A 22,678-nucleotide genomic window follows, 5' to 3' on the forward strand; every position below is an offset into this window, starting at 1 on the left:
TGATGACTCTTGTTACCTTGCAGGGCTTTTCCTGGTACGTGGACTTTATTCATTTTACAAGCACAATTAAATCATCTCCATTATGGTCATTTCAATATCTTTCAAGCCTTTCAAACCAACTGGGCAGCAACTGACAGTGCCAATCACCTGGTGCTTCCCTTAGTATAATAGCCAAAATCGTGAGAACCAGTTCTTCCGTTGTAATCCAACATCTGCTCCCATGGCATCCCACGTGCAGCTCTGGAGAGCCCAGGATTACAACCCTAGATTCAGACAGACTTTGGCTCTTACTGCCCAAGGCTAATTCCACATTCTTTCTAAATGGAAATTTTAATTCTGAGCCGCTCATCCACAGAGTCCCACCAAGTGATTAACTCTCCCTCCAATGTGTAGAAATGAATGGAGAACTCAGAGCCTTCCTGAACTCCAGAGCTTTCTCTGTTTCTCCTACAAATTCCATTCGGGCATCAAATTGAGTTTACTCTTAACCGAATGCATTTTATCTCTACCTGGCAGGGATCTAGAAGTAAAATTACAAGATTTATTTCATTTTAATTCTATTATGATGCATTTAATCACAAAGACCCCTCAAAATGAAAAGATCATTTATCATCTTGCCCTGACTGAGCAGCCCTCCTCAGTTCACAGTCATGAATCCATAATGCAGGGGAGACTGGATGATTAAGTGTCCGATTAGAGAAAACAGATTAACCTGGCAAACATAATAAATTTAGCTCATAAGCAGGACGGCTTTATAAATGCTCACAATAACTCTCTTGTATAAAATCACGAACCACTTCCTCCCGTGATAACTCAATTGAAATAGTTGGGGAACATAAAGCAAATACCTGTTTCCGGCTTTCTCTTTGAGACATTAAAAGGGTACTGAAAGGCATATCTGATTCAGTTTATAATTCTAAAAAATGTATTAGATAGGGAACATGTAAGAAAAATATTAGCTCACAGAAAACCAAAGCTACAGCCTCTCAAGCATTCTAGTTTCCACTTTGCCAATAATTATATCTACATTTTGCACGCTGTCAATGTCTTTCTCCATTCTCTGCGTTTCCAAAGGTGCCAAAGCCAGACCCTCAGTTTCATGGCGCTCAGAGTCAGCTTTAACCTACGTAACAGAACCTGATCCTTATATAAAGGTAGTCACATCTTTAGGTAGTTCTTATCCCGTTGTGACAAAACACACAAAATTAGTGAGCTATTTCGGCCTTTGAATCAGTAGGGGGGAAAAAAACCTTTTAGCTGAGATTCCATTTACATCAGAGTTAAAATCTAGGTTATGACTTGTTTGAAAAGAAGTCCTGTGCAGAGCCCCAAAAAGTTCACGGAGCAGTCCGCCAGGCCTTCCTTCCTTAGCTGGTTAGTATTCCCGGCCTTCCGTATTTAGAAATGAGAAAAAGGATACTCCTCATGCCCAGTTTTATTTTTAAACTCACATGGCTGTGTTCCTGGAGGCCTCTGCTGGCCTACCTGGCCTGAAACAGAGGCAGTTAGGCCCCGCTCTGTCACATGCTCCCAAGGCACGCTGAATAAGGAACTTGCTCTGCCAGTCTGTCTGGAACTAGACCGTCTTTGGGGGTGCAGGGCAGGGGAGGTGGGGAGGGCAATAGGCTGCCTGAGAGAATCTTGACTTTAATGAAGGCCCCATCTGCAGCCAGGTAAATTTCCCACAGGCGGAAACTGATAGCTGGGGGGTCCAAGGGCTGGCGCACCGTCCCTTTCTCCTAGCTCCTTCCTCCCCTCTTCCCACCGAAGTTGATCTTAGCCTGGAGGTGCGTGACAGGGAGGGGTCCTATGGGATGCGGGGTCCACATGTGTCCTCACAGCCCTGGGCGATGAATCAGGCTCACAAGCACATATTGTGTAGGCTTGTGTGTGGTTGGAAGCAAGGAGGTTTTTTAAGGCCACTCCTTCCTCCCACGTTCGCAGAGACAAAGACTGAGATGCTTTCCTGTGGCGCGGGGACCAGCATCCGTTCCGCCGCCTTAAAAGAATTTGTGTAGAGCTAGGAGGGGGCGTACTTCCAGTGGGAATAGTGTGTATTCATGACCGTACACGAACATTTCTGGGCTCAACAGGACGAGTTAACCGTATAATCGCAGCACCTAGCACAGCCCTTGGTACCAGGAAAGTTTGACGCAGGAGCGTCCCAGCGGCCAGGAGGGCTGCGATTGGTTAGTTGCTGCGCTGGGGCTGCGCTTCAGCCGCTGGGAGGGTGGGTGTCTCTGTGCGCGCGAAGGGCAGGGGTAGCGTCGGGGCCCCTCGGGTGAGGAGGGTGCGGCGTGTGTGCGGGGATGGGGTGGCGGTGTACGGGCGGGAGGACCCGTCCCCGGCCGTGGCGGGGGGCGGGGGCCGCGAGCGTGCGCGGCGGCGGCGGGGTCCAGGGCGTCCCCGCGCGGTGGGCTGGCGTTAGCGCTGCAGGCGGCTCTGAGCGGTGTCGGTGGCTGCCGCCCTGACCTTCCCCCGGAGCAGATGGAATCGGCCCGCGGCTGCTAACAGGAGGGCGACCCCAGGAGCCCCGCAGCTGCCGCCGGTGGGGGAGGACGACCCGGGCTTAAGAGTGAGGTGTGCGGGGGATAGGGAGGGAGGACTTCAGGCTCCCAGACAGCCTTGTTTGAACCAACTGTCGGAAAGCTCCAAGGATCAGTAGAGAGCGTCTAATCTAACCCCAACCCCTCCTTTTTACGAATAGGGAAACTGAGTCCTCAGAGAATGAGGGACTCCTTCCCCAAGTCACACAGCTATTAAGTGGCAGAACCGGACTAGAAACCTGTTCTTGCTTACCAAGGCGTTTTAAACCTACCATCCTCCCTGAAGCATATATGAACAATACTACAAGTGATTATTATTATAAAATATTAGATTTTGGAAATACAGATGGTGATATTACTTTGGCCTTCAGGACTGTTAATACGATTTATGTGCTAGGAAAACTCGTCCACCGCGTCCTCCCTGGGCTTTGGCTCCTCATTCCTTAAACATTTTCTGGGCAGGTTTTTTGTGCCAGACACTCCGCTACAAACTGAGGGTGTAGAGACAAACAAGAACCATCTCGAGCAGAGGAAAAAATTCCCCAGACACCAGTAACTGACGCAGGAGTAGAAATGCGCTGGGCCTTAGATCCAACATGCAGTGGAAACTCCCAAGGAGATGCCATTTCTGGCTGACTGGAGGAAGACCTTGGGGAGGAGGTGGCATCTGGCCTGGATCTTTAAGAGTGGGCCATCTGGGGGCATTTGGAACTGGGCCGTGCATTCCAGGTAGGAAGTTCAGTGTTAGCAACAAAACTCCAGGAGAGTTTGAGGAATAGTGAGTAGTTTGGTTTGCCTAGAATGTAGCGGTGAATAAAGAGCCCAAGATTACAGAGGGGGCAGGGTGAGGAGTGAGTACGGCGGAGCCTCAGGGTGGTCTCCAAGCAGAGAATGACGGTACAGTGGCTGAGGCTGGTTCATTTGGCTGGGAGGTGGAACCCTCAGCTGTCGAGTGATAGTCTTGGCCCGGAGGATCCTTGCAACTCTGAGTGTCTGTGGATTAGCCAATCTAGGAGCACAGGGGTTCATGGAGCCCTCTCAGAACAGCAGGACTGCAGATGAAAAATACAGCTGGGGTGGGAAATGGTCCAAATCGAATTGGGAGACTGCTGGACTATTGATGGCCTGTGATGGTGTTTCAGACTTCCAATAGCATTCTTGGAGCAGTTTGCGAAACAACACTCTTAGTATTCCTGTAACACAAGTGGCCTCATGGTCAGGAGTGGCAGTTAATCAGCATGTCCCTATCTGTGAGGGGGCAGTTATTTCTCTTGATGCATTCCCAGGGACCAACATGGAGCCTACAAACAGGATAGCCTGTTCTGGCAGTTGGAACGGGAAATTTCTTGCACAAAGATTACAGACTTACCTTCATGCTACTGTTTATTATAAACTAGTGAAACAATTTTGTGTAGGTGAACTGTTAAAATGAAGTATTTTTACCTTAAAGATGACACACAACAGATTGCAGTAGAGAACTTTATAAATGTATCTTTAATTGGTTTTGTTATCTTATATTTATGAAGCAGTATATTAATATGTGTGCCTGAATGAAATGAGTAGATGTGGTCCTTGTAAATCAAATTCCCCAAATCGACAGGGTATAGCCATTTGCCTGCGGTCTGAATCTGGGCACCTTCTAGATTTTTCTAACCCCACCTTGGCATCTCCCCTATGAGAGAAGAACAGAGGTTCCCAGCAAGGCTCTACTTCCCATTACTCACTGGTTTTGGATATGAATGTTTAAAAACTTTCTGTTATACAAAATATATATTCTGTATGCTTTTGTAGCATCTCTGTCTGATGGGTGTTTGAGAAGAGGAAAAAGGCGAAATGATGTTTAGTAGCATTTCCTTTGGTTAGTGATGTTAATCAGTGATATAAAGAGGGAACATGGCATCTGGAGCAAGAAGGCAGACCTGGAATTGAGGTCTAGTTCTGTCACTTACCACCTGCGTGGCTTTAGGTCTGACATTTAACTCCTCTGAGTCTCAGTTTCCTCCTGTATAAACTGGTGATCCTAATCGTCAGCTCCTAGTCGTTAGCTAGTCTCACAACGTGTGAGGATGGCTGCAGAAATGTCAGCGAGGGAGGCAGAAGTGTGTACATGGGGAGGAGCAGGCAGAGTTAGGAGCTGACCTTGGAAGTAGACCAATCTGAGTCCACGTGTGGGTTCTGCCCTTTCCGGCCATGTGACTTTGGGTGAGTTCCTGACCTGCTGTGAATGTCGGGTGCCTCATCTTTAAAATGGGGGAAATAATGATGTCTGCTTTTTGGTATTGATTGAGGATTACACCTAGCATGGCTTTTGGGAAATAGAAAGATAACTTTAAAGTTGCAGGGACCTTGGACAGCCTCCTTACCCTAACTCCCTCACACCAGGGAGATGTTATTTTTGTCCCCCTGACTGTGTTTAAACCTTCCCTGTGGCAGAGACTGCTGTCTGCACAAGGTGCTCCATCCATTGCTGGATCACCTTCAGTGAGAGAAAAATTATCCCACATACAGGTAAAAACTGCTTCAGCGTAACTTCCACATATTGGTCCTCTTCCGTGCTCTGTAGAAAAATTACATTGGTTTCTCTTTGTTTAATTAAAGTGTTTATTTTGAGATAATTGTATATTCACATGCACTTGTAAGAAATAAGACAGAGAGAGCCCTTGTACCCTTTACCCAGTTCCCCCCAAAGGTAACATCTTGCAAAACTAGAGTACAATATCACAACTGGGATATTGGCATTGACATAATCTTTTTTTTTTTTTTTAAAGATTGGCACCTGAGCTAACGTCTGTTGCCAATCTTGTTTTTTTTTCTTCTTCTTCTTCTCCCCAAAGCCCCCCAGTACAAAGTTGTATATTCTAGTTATGCGTGCCTCTGATTGTGCTATGTGGGATGCCGCCTCTGCATGGCTTGATGAGCAGTGCCATGTCTGCACCCAGAATCTGAACCAGCAAAATCCCGGGCCGCCAAAGCAGTGCATGTAAATTTAACCACTCAGCCCCAGGGTTGGCCTCCTGACATGATCTTGATGCAGAACATTTCCTTCACCACTAGTCTCCCTCTTGTTGCCGCATCCACTTCCCTCTCACCACCTCTTAACCCCAGGACCAATCATTTTGAAATGTTGTATAAATAGAATCATACAGTATGTAACCTTTTGGCATTGGCTTTTTTCTTTCCAGCATAATTCTTTGAAGATGCATCCAGGTGTTGGATGTATCGACAATCGTTTGCTCCATTTATTCTTTAGTAAGATTTCATGGCATGGCTGTACCATGCTTTAACTGTTCACCTGCTGAAGGTCACCTGGCTTGTTTCCTGTTTGGCGCTGTTATGAATAAGCTGCTCTGAACATTCGTGTACAGGTTTTTGTGTGAATGTGTCTTTTTGTCAAATTCAGGAGCACTATTTTATTAAATAAAACTTCCTTTACTAAAGTTGTATGTTTTAATTACATTTATCAATTAAAAATTATTATATATCTTAGGATCCATTTCTTGACCATGCTGAGCAACTTGTTTTTTAATTGAAGAATAGTTGACATACAGTATTATGTTAGTTTCAAGTGTACAACACAGTGATTTGACATTTATATACATTACAAAATGATCACCGCGACAAGTCTGGTAACCATGTCACCATACAAAGTTATTATAATGTTATTGACAAAATTCCCTATGCTGTACATTACATCCCCATGACTTATTTATTTTATGACTGGAAGTTTGTACCTCTTAATCCCTTTTACCTGTTTCACCCATCCCTCCTGTCTGGTGAGTGCCAATTGGTTGTTAGTATCTATGAGTTTATTTCTGTTTTGTTTTGTTTGTTCATTTATTTTATTTTTTAGATTCCACATATAAGTGAAATCATATGGTATTTCTCTTTTTCTGTCTGACTTATTTTACTTAGCGTAATACACTCTAAGTCCATCCATGTTAATCACAAATGGCAAGATTTCATTATCTTTCATAGCTGAATAATATTCCATTGTGTGTGTATACATATATATGTATATATATGTGCTAGGAAAACATATATATATATATATATATATATATACATATATACACCACATCTTCTTTATCCATTCATCAATCGATGGACATTTAGGTTGCTTCCATGTCTTGTCTATTATAAATAATGCTGTAATGAACATAGGGGTGCATATATCTTTTCAAATTAGCATTGTCAGTTTCTTTGCATAAATACTGAGAAGTGGAATTACTGGATTGTAGGGTAGTTCCATTTATAATTTTTTGAGGAACCTCCATACTGTTTTCCATAATGGCTGCACCAATTTACATTCCCACCAGTATACCAGGGTTCCCTTTTCTCCACATCCTCACCAACACTTATTTGTTGTCTTTTTGATAGTAGCCATTCTGACAGGTGTGAGGTGATGTCTCATTGTGGTTTCGATTTGGGATTCCCTGATAACTAGTGATATTGAGCATCTTTTAATGTGTCTGTTGGCCATCTGTATGTCTTCTTTGGAAAAATGTCTGTTCAGGTCCACTGCCCATTTTTAATCGGCTGTTGTGTTTTTTTGATATTGAGTTGTATGGTTTGCAAAAATCTTCTCTCATTCAATAGATTGCCTTTTCATTTTGTTGATGGTTCCCTTTGCTGTGCAAAAGCTTTTTAGTTTGATGTAGTCCCATTTATTTTTGCTTTTATTGCCTTTGCCTGAGGAAACAGATCGAAAAACTACTTCTAAGATGGATGTCAAAGAGCTTGCTGCCTTTGTTTTCTTCTAGGAGTTTTATGGTTTCAGGTCTTACGCTTAAGTTTTTAATCCATTTTGAGTTTATTTTTGTATATGATGTAAGAAAGTGTTCTAGTTTCATTCTTTTGCATGTAGCTGTCTAGTTTTCCCAACACCATTTATTGAAGAGATTGTCTTTTCCTCGTTATATATTATTGCCTCTTTTGTTGTATATTAATTGACAATGTAAGCGTGGATTTATTTCTGGGCTCTCTTGTTCCATTCATCTCTGTGTCTGTTTTTGTGCCATTACCATGCTGTTTCGATTACTATAGGTTTGTAGTATAGTTTGAAATCTGGCAGCATGATACCTTTGTTCTTCTTTCTCAAGATTGCTTTGGCTGAATGTAAGTCTTCCTTTTCTTAAATCTCTGGGATAAATGCTTAGGAGTACAATTCCTGGATCATATGTTAGTCACAAGTTAAGTTTTCAAAGAAATTGACAGACTGCTTCCAGAGTGACTGTACCATTTTATATTCTCACCAACAATGAGTGGTCCAATTACCCTGCATCCTTGCCAGTGTTTTCTGTTGTCACTATTTTTTATTTTAGCTATTGTGATAGGGTGTAGCATATCTCATCACAGTTGTAATCTGCCTTTCCCACATGGCTAACGATGTTTGCCATGGCTCACTTGACATCTGTGTCTCTTCTTTGGTGAAGTGTGTCTGTTGCTCATGTTCTAATTGTATTCTTTGCTTTTTTTACTGTGGAGTTTTGAGAGTTCTTTATATGTTCTTGATACTAGTCTTTTCTCAGATATGTGGTTTGCAAATGTTTTCTCCCACTCTGTAGCTTGATTTTTTTGTCCTTTTAACAGGATCTTTTTGCAGTGCCAAAGGTTTTAATTTTGAGGACATCAATTTGTCAGCTTTTCCTTCTATGGATAATGTTTTTGGTATCCAGTCTAAGAATTCTTCCTCTAGCCTAGATCCTGAGGATTTTCTCCTCTGTGTTTTTCCCTGTGTTTTATAGTTTTGCATTTTACATTTAAGTCCATTATCCACTTTGAATTATTTTTCGTATAAAGTGTGAGACTTAGGCCAAGGTTCTTTTTTGGCAATGAATGTCCAATCGCTCCAGCACCATTTGTTGAAAGCCCTTAAATTAGCCTATGACCTTAGGCACGTCAGATCACCTGCCTGGTTCTCTTTCCTCTATCTTAAGAGTGAGGATGTTGTGCTAGGACTGCATGGGTGCTATTTAAACGCCAAGCTCCGTTCCTAGATGTTCTGGGGTCCCAGGGAGCCTCAGTGGCAGCAACAGTGAGGAGCAAATGGGGCTCTCATGCCTCTCCCTGACTTCATCCAGGGCAGGGCTGCTTTTTATATTTCATATTCTTGTGGGTCCGTCTGATGCTTAGTTTGATAGACGGCCCTGCTGCTAAAAACATGTTCGGAGAGCAGTGGATTGGATAACACCTGAAGTACCGTTCCGCAGTAAATTGCTGTAATTCCAAGTGTTTGGTGTCAGAACTCACTTTTCCCCTTACATATTAGCCTTCAGTCTCCTGCCTTAGTTTCTGGAGAGGTTACTCATGTGAAATGTTCCCTTGTTGTCCTGTCATCCTTCTTTCTAAATATGACAGGCTTCATGAAATCAATTAACTCACAATTCGCAAAGCAGTTTATGAACTATCTGTCAGAATTGAAGATGTGCTAAATATATTACAATTTTCAGTGGAATCATCCATTCTGCAGCATTGTCATGGTGGAAAGAGAGGATAAGGAACTAAAATCACTCATGAGCCATGAACCAGTATCTCAACCTTTACAAATGGCTACCTCCCTCTCGCCATCCGCCTGGGTAGCTTTTGCCAGTTCACGAAGCGTTTGCAACAGCTTTCACCCAGTTCATGAAATATTGCTTGTAACAGCTTTTTGAGAAAAACCAGTTAGCTCTATACTCTTATGCCTGCCTTCAAAATGAGCAAACTGAGACTCGGGCAGTTTGAATGGACTTGCCCAAAGTGACAGAACTAGCACGTTAACAAGCGGAAGACCTGAGACAAGAGCTCACATCTTTAACACCTGGGCCAGTTCTTTTCCCCTGTTTATTTGATAAGCACTTCGGTGAGTATCTTCCAGAAGTTGGCATTTGCTACTGTAGCTTTTTATCTAAAATAAGATGATAACACCATAAACTCAAATAGCTGTAGGTTTTTAAAAAATTGAATAGGGTTAATTGAGATAGTGAATTTGCAAAAAAAATGTGTTGCCCCACAAAGTGCTCTCTGTTTAAATGATGGTTATTATTGTAAGCTTGGCTGCGTCTCTGGATTCTAGTAGGCAGCTGTGTACGCTTGCTGACTGCTGTTCACGAGAAGTGTGTTTATATCGTCATAGATTATCTATTTTTCCTTTTAGTACCCATGTGCCAAATTGTGAACTGCCGTATTAATAAGATGCAAACATATTTGAGAGGGTGGTTAGACTTGATGTTTCCGTAAAGTTGTTTTAATAGTTCTTTTTCAACAGATGGACAACTTACATTTGGCCACGTTTCTGTGACAGTGTGATGATTGAAGTTTTCAACAGATGGCATACTCATACTTGGAAAAACACCCTCCCTATATTAATTGTTGTAAAAAAGACTTTTCGAGTGCCAGAAAAATGATAGTCTGTATTCCCAAGTCCTTAGCCCGTGCTATTATAATTATAATTTAGATGATTTGGAAGTTCCCCTTTCTGGCACTTGGATTTATTTTGTAAATGAGAGTACATAGCTATAATAGAGGGAGAGATGATGAGGAACGCGCTGTTGCCAATTAGAGATTCAACATAGACATAGCACTAAATCCCCTTTTGATTATCAATGAATGTACATAACTCCCTCTCACTGAGTCATTCTACTTCCGTGCCATACATAGAAAATGTAACCTTCCATAAAAATCAACTGTCAGAGACTTGTACGTTCTTTCTAAAAAGTATTGATTTAAAAGGAAAAAAAAAAACTGACCAAACTTAGAATTTTCAGACATATTCATCAATATGATGAACTCCCCAACCTTCCAAGTTGTCTCCCTTCTACATTGACCACTTTGCATTGTTTCTGGAATCAATAAATGAGGATTTAGACAGTAAGTGGGCAGTACGGGAGTGGTGGAAATCCGTAGGGGTGTTTGTGGTTGTCACAGTGACAAAGGGCTTTTACAGATAATTCGTGGGTGAAGACCAGAGTGCTCAGACCTGCAAAGCACAGTTTGGTACGAGGAAGAAACACCTCGTATCCTGTAGTATGCCTGAATATCTGGCTGGATGCTCATCTGAGCCCGCAACTTACCTCTGCTTAAATTAAATGAGACAGTAAATTTTTCATTACAGATTATTTTTTGTACACAGTATTGGTGTCCACCCATATTTCTGCTCTTTGATTTTACTATGCTGCATATGCAAGGCTGAACGCCTTCTTATCTTCTGCTTCTGGATCCTGACTTTTTCATGCTAAGTGAGTACAGCATATACACGCTCTATTAAATCTTTTTGTGTAGTCATGGACTGAGCATTTACATAGTAAAACGGATATTATTATAAATTTACCTCCCCTTTCCATTCCAAATAGGACTCATATGAATATTTTTGAAATTTTATGTAGAGGTAAATTATATTATCCATGAATTTCTGAATTTAAAGGGAGAATTATAAAATGCTGATCTTAATAAAGGGGCAGTGGAGTTGATCAGGATGAGAAGAATTGCTGTAGGAAATTATGCAATAGCAGACAAATTCCTTCTCCGTTTGTCTACTTGTGTACACACAATTCAGTGTCGGAATCCTTCAAAGTAAAGGACAGTGGTGTGAGTGTAAGTCTTTAATAAGGAAGGCAATCCCAATAAATTCTGTATCCCTACGCTTCTACGGAAGTCTTAAACTGATTTTCTTTTACCAAGTTGTATCAGCTAGATCTTCTGTGTGTCTGTCGTTGCAGATGGCGTTCAATGATTGCTTTAGTTTGAAGTACCCTGGCAACCCCCAGCCAGGGGACTTGATTGAAGTGTTTCGTCCTGGCTATCAGCACTGGGCGCTGTACTTGGGTGACGGTTATGTTATCAACATGGCACCTATAGGTAAGGTTTGTTCCACTGGCTCCTGGGACCTCTTTAGTTTTCTTGTTATAAAATGAAATCATAAAACAAAACAAGATAGAAATAAAATTCAGACAGTAGGTAAATCTACCTGATCTAGGTTTAAGGAAGGACATTCTAAGACCAAAGTGGCATTAAAGAAATCATAAAGAGCAATTAACACTAAAATTTAAAACCTCTGGATTAAAAAAAATCACAATTAAAAAGTAAATAGCTGGGGAAAATATTCACCACGAACATGACAAGATTCGATGTCTTTATATATCACACAAATAGATTATTTCAATTCATTAAATATCTATTTTTTAATTACCCAGTATGTGCCAAATGCTGTTTTGTTTTTTTTTTTTAAAGATTGGCACCTGAGCTGACATCTCTTGCCAATGTTCTTTTTTTTTCTTCTTCTTATCTCCAAAGCCACCCAGTACGTAATTGTACATTCTGGTTGTGAGTGCCTCTGGTTGTGGTATGTGGGACCCACCTCAGCATGGCCCGACGAGCAGTGCCATGTCTGCACCCAGGATCCGAACCAGCGAAACCCCGGGCTGCCGAAGTGGAGGGCACAAACTCAATCACTTGGCCACGGGGCCCGCCCCTCAAATGTTATTCTTGGTGCTGGGGGTACATAAACGTCTTCCTGAATGATAGAGCTTATATTCCAGTGGCGAGAGAGATCATGGATAAAATACAGAAAGCAGCATTAGAAGAGAGACAAGTGATATGGAAAAAATAAACCAGAGAAACAGGATAGGAAGTGCTGAGGGTTCTGCAGTTTTAAATGAGGTGGTCAGAAAAATCTCCTAAGAAGGTAACATTTGAAGAACGACTTCAAAGAGGTGAGGAAACCAGGGAGATGATATTTGGAGACAGATTTTTCTCAGGCCGAGGGGACAGCAAACACCCAAATCCCAACAAACAAGTGGGTAAAGAATTGGGAACAGTTTGGAGAAGAAAAGCAAAAGCCAATACTCATCTTTACAGGCCTCAACTTTTGAGTCGTCTATGAATTGTAAAATAAAACGACAGATTTTATGCCTATCACATTAGCAAAGGTTAAAAAAATGATAACAATCAGTGTTGATAAGGGTATAATGAAGTGAACACAAGGATATTGTTGACAGAAATATAAGTTGATAAAATCATTCACAAAAACAATTTAACGGTACACATATGTTAAGAGTCTTAAAAGAATTCATATGCTCTGGCCCTGTAACTGTACTTCTATGAGTCTATTCTTGGGAAATTTGAGAGAGATGTAGACTAACATTTTTGTATAAGGGTATTCACTTTTATCTCATTTGTAATGGTTTAAAAAATAGACAATGGCTTAATGTTCAATAGGGGAATAAATAAATAAATTATGATTTAACCACAGAATATTAGGTATCTGTGTTTGAGAGAATTTTTTGGTTGCAAGTAACAGAAATCAAACTCAAATTAGCTTAAGCAAAAAGGCAAATTCATTCCTATACTGAGGGAAACTGCAGAAAGGGGAGAGATGATGCTGGCCTCAGGGGTGCCTGGATGAGGGGTTGGAACACTATCAAGACTCTGTCTCACATCTGCATACTTTTTCTCTCAGTGTCTCCATTCTCGTAGGCTATGACTCTCTAAGAAGCTAAACTGATGACCATCAGCGTCCTTATGCTCTCGTTCTTACAGTTGTGTGACCCAACAGGAGAGAGAGCTAATCCGTGTCCACTATAGTTAGAAAAATCATGGAGAACAACACTAATTGGTCCACTGGGGGTCCCCTGCCCGTTGCTGGACCATCTCTGTGTCCAGGGGAATGGGATACTGTGATTGGCGTAGACAGGGTCTTTTGCAGAACAAAGGAGGCAGTGGTGGGATGGAGTGATAGATAAAAACAAAAGCCACAGTAACAGCCATTAAAAATCATATTTCTAGGGGCCGGCCTGGTGGCATAGTGGTTAAGTTCATGCCCTCTGCTTCGGTGGCCCAAGGCTCGCCAGTTTGGATCCCAGGCACAGACCTACACACTGCTTATCAAGCCATGCTTTGGCAGGCATCCAACATATAAAATAGAGGAACATGGCACAGATGTTAGCTCAGGGCCAGTCTTCCTCAAAAAATAAGATCATATTTCTGGATATGTTTAATTACATGAGAGATAATCTTGAAGTAATATTTATTTGAAAATAAATATAAATATTTGCTTGTAGAAATTCAATATGCAATATGTTAGTTTGCAAAGAAATAATATATACATAAATGAATGCACACACATGCACACATCTATACACATATGTTAATAAAAGACATAGAAGTACATCAAAATAATAATAGTAGTTATTTCTGGGTGGTGGGATAATAGGTGATTTATATTTACATGTTTATGCTATATTTTTTAAATATTTAGAAATGAACACAAATTAATTTATTTATTAGGGATAAATGTACGTAAATAACAAATAGCCTGTTATTATTTCCTTGAGATAACTTAAAAGAGAAATGTTTACAGGCCTAAGTCTTACTATCTTGGGAACTTCTGAGAATTTTTGACAAAGCAGTTTTTGCGACATTTTAAGATATTTGCCTCTTGTTCTAGAATGTTGGAAATGGCAAATATGATACAGAACCGTTAGTCTCTGCAGAATCTAGTGATTAACACTAAGTAATCCTCTACATTATCTCTGCAGTCTTCACATCTGGAAAATAATATGAGATTTTGATGCTGTTTGTTATTTTCATGTCTTAAGCTCCATATTAATGTGGTTCAAACTCTGAGCTCTGATCCTGCAGGCTGAAACTCTATTCCTGTTGCTGTGGTTAACTACTAAGGTGATATTTTACAAGCCACTTTACTCTCCGAGCTTCAATTTCCTCATCTGTAAATTGATTTGATCAGACCAGCCCCCAACAAAGTTTGATAGTTCTAACTACGATATATGTGCTCTAAGAGCTTGTAATGTGTAAAAACTTTCAATGTGTTAGATATTAACTGGAAATGCTGCTCCAGTGCAAAGAAGCTTGGAAGATAGAAAAAAAGAAGAGTGGAAAAGAAAGTTTACTTTTAGTCATTACTAAAAGGGAAAGTGTCTAACCACTGGTTATATAGAGGCCCTTCCTCCCATGATTTTCTTGAACCATGGCCAAGCATAGCAGTCTTGGGCATATGGAGAAGGACCTGGTCCTGGTGTTAGACCGAACACTGAGGACTCATCTGTCCAGCCTCAGATACTGACAGTGGTAGGCCAGAAACAAAGGTTCCTGGCAGTCTAGGCAAATGCTTATCAATAGAGGCAGTAAGGTGGAGTGGTGGGGCTTGGGGCATTGTAACAGGAGGGTAGGGCACAGCATGGGCCACATCTAGCAGACAGTGTCCACTATATTAGGTTCAGGTTCAAAACTTAGTTCTTTGGCCAAAGGAACTGGCAAGACAAAAGTTTGGCCCCAGCCTGACACTAGCTGACACCTCAGAGGACTAGGATACCATGCAGGTTTCAGATTGGACCCAAATTGAAGCCTAGTTGAAAGAATAAATGTAGAAAAGTGGAGGTGGGGGTAAGGTGCAATTTAGATGCTAGGACGAGCCTACTGATCATAATGCACTATTGCTACGACCCAACGGTATTAGTTTGGAAGGGTTCAGATGCTGAAAAGGAGCCTACTTTATAGAAAAAGTGAGCAAAGATCTTATCTATAGTATGTTAGAAACATATCAAGATCTGTAGTAATCATACCGATTGATAGAGAACTTATTCCTCAAGAATGGATAGAGTTTTCTCACCCAATTTATTCTATGAGTAGATGTAAATTTTCAGAAAGTTTTCTTGTATTCTCACTCATACAGTATTAAGTGTTATTGATAAATTACAGAATGAGAGCTTGAGGCTGGTAGGATGAAGTGGTTGCTGGTTGATGGTAAGTTAGGGGCACAGCTGGGTTTAGTCCTCCCTGCACTTCCAAAGTCTTCAGATGGCATTGGAGTTCACTGGGCCAGGTCAATCTATCTTGCTAACCAGAATTCTCCTTATAGAAGATGGCATTCCTGCAGCATTTACAAGCGCCAAGTCTGTATTCAGCAGAAAGGCCCTGGTGAAGATGCAGCTCTTGAAGGATGTTGCGGGAAATGACACGTATAGAATAAACAATAAATATGATGAAACATACCCCCCTCTCCCTGTGGAAGAAGTCATACAACGGTCAGAGTTTGTTATTGGCCAGGAGGTGGAGTATGACATATTTGTCAACAACTGTGAGCATTTTGTGACTTTGCTTCGCTATGGAGAAGGAGTTTCAGAGCAGGTGAGTCTTCTTTAAGAGATATATGCTTCTTACGTTGGGCAAATGATAACTACCGACTATCATAAGGTTCCCAGGCCTCAAAAAAATGAAAACAATGAGAAGACATGAGAACACTGAAGGACAAAGAGGGAATTGAGTTGTCCAAGGTCATGCAGCCAATTAATGATCAAACTGAGACTAGAACATGGATATCATCAATTTGGGGCTATAAGGGACTGAAGCAGACTCAAGACCATAGCTTTCTGTCAGTCTTATTGCCCTCTGTCCTTCCATTTTTTCCCACTACCCCAACCGTATAGCAGTCTCAAATCGGTAACCTCATATACTGAAAAGAATGTTGACTTTTTTTGAGTGGAAGTTCGTTTGCCAAAAACGTAGATGGTAATTCTGAAATTCTTTTCCATTGGCTGAAAGAGGCCAGCTGATGACATAGCTTGGCGTGTTTGTAAACAGTTTCTGTCTCCTTGCAATGACAGTGTCAAGAAATTTTGAGCTTTTAAGTAGATCCTTTGATTTGTTGAAATTTTGGATGATTTTTAGTGGATTAATTGACTGTTTTTAAAGTCGCTTGCACTTTTGTCATTTACCACCACTATTTTGTAGTATGGCAGATTCCTAACTAAAAGCACGCTTGATTCAAGTGCTGTTTTTCTGTCGTCCCACCAATGCAATTCCATCATTGATGTTTTAATCTAAAGATTTATTAAAGTGATCTAACAGAATAAATCTATAAAGCCTTCCAGTATCCTGAAATAGTGGAAAAGTTATATAATCGTCTATTCTAAGGAATGAGGTTACAGTTCTTCTCACAAAAGCTTGGGAAAGTGGGAGATGGAACATAATTTTGTTTTCATTAGGAAATAATTCAACTGGAAATTTATTTTTTTTAGGAGATATATTAAAGTAATGAATGCTCTGTTCACATGTAACAATAAATCGCTTCTGAGCCAGAACACAGAGGAGATAGGTACAAATTCCCGCTCACTTTTGCGTTGAAAACTAGTGGTATAACTAGGAAATAGATTCTTTCCTTCTCCCTTGTTAATGTTAAAGTTGTCCACTGCACTCAATCAGCAATTTTTTAAAAAATGTGGCTCCATACAAAGGAGTTAGAACCATCTTCTTGCTTTGACTCTTACTTGCAATCCATCATCTTTTCACCTTTCTGACCCAGAATCGAGACCCACGAAAAGTTAATTATTCTTCAACAACTAGTAGAACTGTTCTCTAGAAGGTTCTGAAGAAGATGGTGCCCAGCCTTAGGAACTCACCTAAGCTTTGAAATTCTGCTGACCCGAGTTAGAACCCCATCCTCACCACTTATTAGATGACTGACCTTGGGCACGTTGTTTATCAGTTTCCTAATCTATAAACTGAAGTTGTTTTGAAGATTATAGGAGATATTTGAAGTATCCTAGCATATTGTGTTATATATTATCCATCCCCCTTCACAGCGTGCCTTAGATGGATACCATTTTTAATTGCAGTATTTTAGGATTTTTATAGATCTTCAATAAAATCTCTGTTGATCTAACAGAAACTACAACACTGGGGTTACTTTTATTATTATTGATAATTAATAGTATTAATATTAATAATAGCTAGTATTAGATTAGTTTTTTGTGTCCCCTTAAGGCTTAGGGCTCCTGAGCTTAGAACAATGTTCTTGGGAAGGGCTATATACTTCCCCCAATTAAATAAATCTGTAAATACATAAAAGAGAAAGGTGGAAGGATTGTGGCCCTATCTTTCTTTTTCGTCCTCATGCCTTTTTAAAAAATCTTTCTTAAAAGAAATTTGGTTTTTTCGAGCTGTTTTAAGTTTGCAGCAAAATTGAGCTGAAAGTATATAGAGTTCCCCCATAACACCTCGCCCCACCCCCAACCACACACACATACACAGGCATCAACATCCCACACCAGTGTGGTATAATTGTTACAAAAGGTGAACCAACACTGACACATCATTATCAAAGTCGATAGTGAAGGAAACCAGAATGTGCCACCCCCAAAATATGTCACTGTGGCATAAGGATTATTTTGAGCTAAAGACAATTGAGGAGGCGCAGGTACAAGAAAAGCTCCCTGCCCTTCCCCTATTTGCCTAAAAGCAGGACATAGAGTTTCAGAGGTGTCCCTCCTCCCCTCTCTAGCAGGAAGGGCAAAAGTTAATCATTGGGGACAACCTGGGGTTAAGGTAAGACACTTATCAGCCTGGAGAGGGCACCAGAGGGATCTAATTTTACTAACTAGCCTCTGTCTACTCTTAGTTTCCTGTTTGTTTACCTTCCCACAATTTCTGCCCATGAGCCTAAAACCACTTTCCATTGTCCTATCATTTCTCTACAAATTTATTGTTCTTTGTTGAAGATACTGTATAAGCCTGAATTCTAAGCCACGTCTTTGAGTTGCTCTTCCCTGAGTTTCTCCCATGTATATATGAGATGTACATTTTAATAAACTTCTGTTTTTCTCTTGTTAATCCATCTTTTATTACAGAGGCTTAGTTGAGAACCTAAGATGCGTAAAGGAAAAGTTTTTACTCCCCTAAAATAGTTAACCTTAGGGCTCACTCTCTGTGTTGTACATTCTATAGGTTTTGACAAATGCATAATGACAGGTGTTTATCATTACAGTATCATACAGAATAGTTCCTGGCCTAAAAATCCTTTATGCTCTGCCTGTTCATCTCTCATTCCTGCTAGACCTCCAGCAACCACTTACTTTACTGTCTCCATAGTTTTACCTTTTCCAGAATGTTGTGTAGTCAAAATTAGTCTAAGCCTTATGCATTTAAAATTTTTCCATATTTTGTCCTGGTTTGTAGCTCATTTCTTCTTATCACTGAACAATACTCCATTGTCCAGATGTACATTCACTTACTGAGGGACATCTTGGTTGCTTCCAAATTTTGGCAGTTGTGAATAAAGCTACTAGAAACATTTGTGTGCAGGTTTTTGTGTGGTTGTAAGTTTTCAATTCTTTTGGATAAATACCAAGGTGCATGATTGCTGGATTGTATGTAAGAGTATGTTTAGTTTTGTAAGAAACCCCCAAGTTGTCTTCTGGAGTGGCTGCACCATTTTGCATTCTCACCAACAATGAGTGAGAGTTCCTGTTGCTCCACATCCTCTTCAGGATTTGATATCATCGGCATTTGGGAATTTAGCCTTTCTAAGAGGTACTTTCTAAGTGGTAACTCATTTGAATTTGCAGTTCCCAAAATACATATGATATTGAGCATCTTTTCACATGCTTATTTACCACCTGCATAGCATATTTGGTGATGTGTCTCTTGAGAGCTTTTGCCCCTTTTTTAATTGGGTTGCTTGCTCATTTTCTTATTGTTGAGTTTTAAGAGTTCTTTGCATCTTTCAGGTAATAGTCCTTTATCAAATTTGTCTCTTGCAAATGTTTTCTCCCAGTCTGGGGCTTCTCTTTTCTGTATTTTTTGAAAATTTCAAAAATCAACATTTGTCACTGTGATAGTCTAAACAAGTTATTAAAATGTGTCTGTCTTAGTGGAAGATGGCAGCACCCTTGAATAGGCCTGGACAAGCTGACACACAGCACCCGCTGGCTGTGCTTCAGTGCGTGGTACTGCAGCCTTAGCATCTCGGGGGAAGAGGCATTTTGATAAACCCTTCAGTCATCTGTGGCCCAGCTACTCTGATATCTGGACATAGCTGCTCCGGATTCAGCTAATAGTTTCGTTGGGCATGTATAGATCCTCAGAATGAGGCCTTTATTATGGCCCACAGGCAGAGAGCCCTGTAAAGCATGAAGTGCGCAGTCGGATTTGGTGATCCTATAATCCTCAGTAAACCGTGAAGCATAAGCTCTTGTTCATGCTTTTTCACCAAGAACATCCTGGGATGTTACAACCTTGCGGATCAGATCCCATTACACATAACTCCAAGGGATTGTCCAAATTATGTGGGATTTTGCCATTTAGAATGCAGCTTGAAATAAATAAGTGTTTGGGATTGGGGAGACTGCATGCTGGATGTGGCTTTATTATAACTGCAGCTGGCCTGTGTGATCTCAGGGGATTTTGGTTTAGGGTCAAGTTGCCTGTCTCCTCCCCAGATCTCAGGTTTATGGGATCTCTCAAATCTTATGTTTCTAGTGGCTGAAAGATACTGAGGAAGTTGGGTCTGCATCTGGCTCGAGCCACCCTACCCACAGATCCTGCTGCTTTCCCAGGGCTGTACCCTGCTGCCATTTGACACCTCTGTTTAAAGACACCAATTGTGCTTTCCTATTTCTCATTGCCTGCCACACTTCCCTGTATCATACCTTCTTGGGATCTCAGCATCTGCCTGGAATTCTATGGGGGCTGGGCTTGATCGATAATCTTTGATCCCTGTCTGATTACTGATTCTGCCCCTCTTTGCTCCCCCTGTTCTGTGTGGGTAGCTCTATGCTGCAGTGAATTCTGACTCTCTCCCGGAAAAATAACTTAGGGAGCTACTAATGAAAAATTATAAATAAAATAAAAAACCAACCAAACAAATCAAGAAAATTAGAATTGCAAACTAAAATAGGATTGTCAGTTGCTTGCCAGTGCTCTTCTCCCCAGCAGCTGGGGATGGTGGCAGAATAGGGAGTTGCAATTACAGGCCTTGTCCCTGTAGACCGCAGGATGGTGTAACGGAGGGAATACTCCTGTCATTGTGCTGCCTTCCTGGCCACAGCCTTTGCTGCTTGTTCCCAACAGGGAAGCTGCAGTTAGGGAGGTAGCATTGAGTGGCAGTAATTTGGGAGTGGCAGGCTCAGTGGTGGAGGCCTGTGGGTTAGACAGGGGGCATTCTCAGCATTTGGGCTGGTCCCCAGAGTCATTTGGGAAAAACGTGTTGCTCTATTTGAAAGCCCGATTCTTAAATCCCAGCGAACAACTGTTGTTTGCAGAATACCTGATGACTCTGAAGCATCTGAATGTGACCTCTGGGTCATAAAATTGCACTGAAACCCATGCAGATGGGAGGCAGTATTAGTTGAGTGCCATGAAAACCATGAATATTCATAGATCCCTCATCATGATGATGATTAATACCCTTACAGCTATAAATGTCTGAACTCCTTTATGGACAATTGAGCTTGAGAGTGGTTTATTTTAGTTTGTCTACGTGAGAAATTAATTTTTGACATGATAGTTAACATCAGTATTGACGTCTCTTGAAGTTTGTTTATCAGAATAGAAAAATTGTATCTCCCAAATGAGAGCTTACAGGTATTTAGCTCAGATTGCATCCCTGAATCATTTCCTGGTATAGACCCATCCAAACCAGTGTGTGTTTAGCGGGTAGAGGTTGCATAGGGGGAGAAGACACAGTTCAAGACTCAAGCTATGTCTATACATCCTGGTGGTATGACCTCAGGCAAATCACTTTTAACGTCTCAGGTTTTGCAAAACAGAAAATGCTACCTCCCAGGTGTACTATGATGATTATTAGGAATTGTGGCATGATGAGTTTATAAACTGTCAGAAGCTATATAAATATGAGAAATCTTCCCTACGTGTATTTACATCTTTGTCATAATTATAAAAATTATAAATTTATTTCTTCATACAGAATTTAAATATATCCATTGTATGTTAAAATGAATCTTTGGTTTAAGAAACAAGCTAAAGCTTAAAGGTTAGGACACTGAGATACCTTTAGAATAAGATGTGTTTTTTATTTCTCCTTTCCTTATAGGCCAACCGAGCAATAAGTACCATTGGGTTTGTGACAGCTGCTGCTGGCGCCTTCTCGCTCCTGGGCTTGTTTCCAAAAAGAGAAAGAACAAAGTACTATTAACAGTTTACTGAAGAGATATTGGGACTGAAGGAATTTGTGAGGAGGGGAAAAAAAAAGCCAACCTTGGATGGATACTTATTTTCAGTGCATCATTATTGTTCCAAATTCCACTGATGGATGGCAGGCTCTTTAATAAATTGCATACTGATATTATCTCATCACTGAGCCAAGGAAATTTTTCTCCCTACTAGCATAGAGTTGCTGTGGCAGCTTGAACAAAAAGCAGTAGCCTTTTGAGTGAGCCAGCAGAAAATCCTAACAAAATCACATCATATTTTGTCTTCTATAAATACTGTTTTCCTTTTCCCTAAGGGTGGCTATTTTGCCTTTTCCAGAGGGATGAAGAATTGTTTATATGTGATTTTGAAAAAAAGTTAAGAGCTCCAAATTGTTAGAGTTGACATCTAAATTCACATTCCTTTTCTGGTCAGAAAAGAAACTGGAAAATTCCGCATTTGGTTAGACAGTTTGAGGAACTTTGATTAACAAGCTATTTGAGGGTGCGCTCCCATCTCCTTGCTCCTTTGGAGATGGGGAGTGGGGCAGGAGAGGGGGCTCCTTGCTCTGGGTTTCAGATCCAGTGATTTCCCTGGAAGCTACTCATTTGTCAGGAGTGTGTGACAAGCAAAAATGGGCTGTTCCTTCTACAGAGTTACACTGGTCCCTTTGGATTTTGAAGTATTTCAAGGGTTTGACTCTTTTAACCTTAGCAAGAGATCATTAAATGTAGGTTTAAAGTGCCATATTTAGAAAACAATATCCATGTTACTTTTTAAGGCTTTTACTATAAATCAAGGGGTGTGGTGATTTTATGCTTGCATTTTATTGATTATGTGTTGAATGAAACAAACTGCTTTTTAATACCTTTCTGGTGGAATTCTTGTTGGCAGCAGGTAGGGAAAAGTGGATGCAGGTCTCCATAACCAAGATGTTGTAACATTACCCTACAAATCACACTAATGGCCAATGACATCTTTCTTGTGCCACCATTAAAAGCATGGCATTAAATAAAGAAAAAAGAAAAAGTTCAAGTAAATATTGAGGGGGGGGGAGTTGCACAGTGAGAGAACTAGGAATACTGAGATGAAGTAACTAAGCCGAAGACTCAGTGGAAGTCTTGGACCTATTAACCTGATTTAGGTTTTCCCCAGGGAGCAGAAATTCTTTGCAATCTAATCGCAAGGTTGAGAGTAATAATAATAGGAGG

The 22,678-nt window shown here is 40.8% G+C and overlaps 1 protein-coding gene across 8 annotated transcripts; it reads left to right on the forward strand.

The window, feature by feature from the left end:
- Positions 1 to 1,478: 1,478 nt before the first annotated feature.
- On the forward strand, positions 1,479 to 21,629 carry PLAAT1 (phospholipase A and acyltransferase 1). Of its 8 annotated transcripts, none has more exons than XM_008534939.2 (4): positions 1,479 to 1,673; positions 11,243 to 11,381; positions 15,400 to 15,668; positions 21,370 to 21,629. In XM_008534939.2, the coding sequence occupies exons 2-4, from the start codon at positions 11,243 to 11,245 to the stop codon at positions 21,469 to 21,471; spliced, it is 510 nt and encodes a 169-aa protein (XP_008533161.1). In that variant the 5' UTR covers positions 1,479 to 1,673; the 3' UTR covers positions 21,472 to 21,629. The 8 variants fall into 8 exon arrangements, with proteins under 8 accessions (XP_008533161.1, XP_070438641.1, XP_070438640.1 ...); XM_070582540.1 differs by having other exon boundaries at positions 1,534 to 1,673; positions 15,403 to 15,668; XM_070582539.1 differs by lacking the exon at positions 1,479 to 1,673 and adding an exon at positions 1,966 to 2,189.
- Positions 21,630 to 22,678: the final 1,049 nt, after the last annotated feature.

The sequence above is a fragment of the Equus przewalskii genome, chromosome 18, assembly GCF_037783145.1.
Source record: "Equus przewalskii isolate Varuska chromosome 18, EquPr2, whole genome shotgun sequence".
Classification (NCBI taxonomy): Eukaryota; Metazoa; Chordata; class Mammalia; order Perissodactyla; family Equidae; genus Equus; species Equus przewalskii.

Bases quoted from the DNA above. Each gene is read 5' to 3' on its own strand.
- PLAAT1 (XM_008534939.2), top strand. From the start codon at position 11,243: ATGGCGTTCAATGATTGCTTTAGTTTGAAGTACCCTGGCAACCCCCAG. The intron at 11,382-15,399 runs GTAAGGTTTGTT...TTCTCCTTATAG, and splicing joins TATCAACATGGCACCTATAG to AAGATGGCATTCCTGCAGCA. The intron at 15,669-21,369 runs GTGAGTCTTCTT...CTTTCCTTATAG, and splicing joins GAGAAGGAGTTTCAGAGCAG to GCCAACCGAGCAATAAGTAC.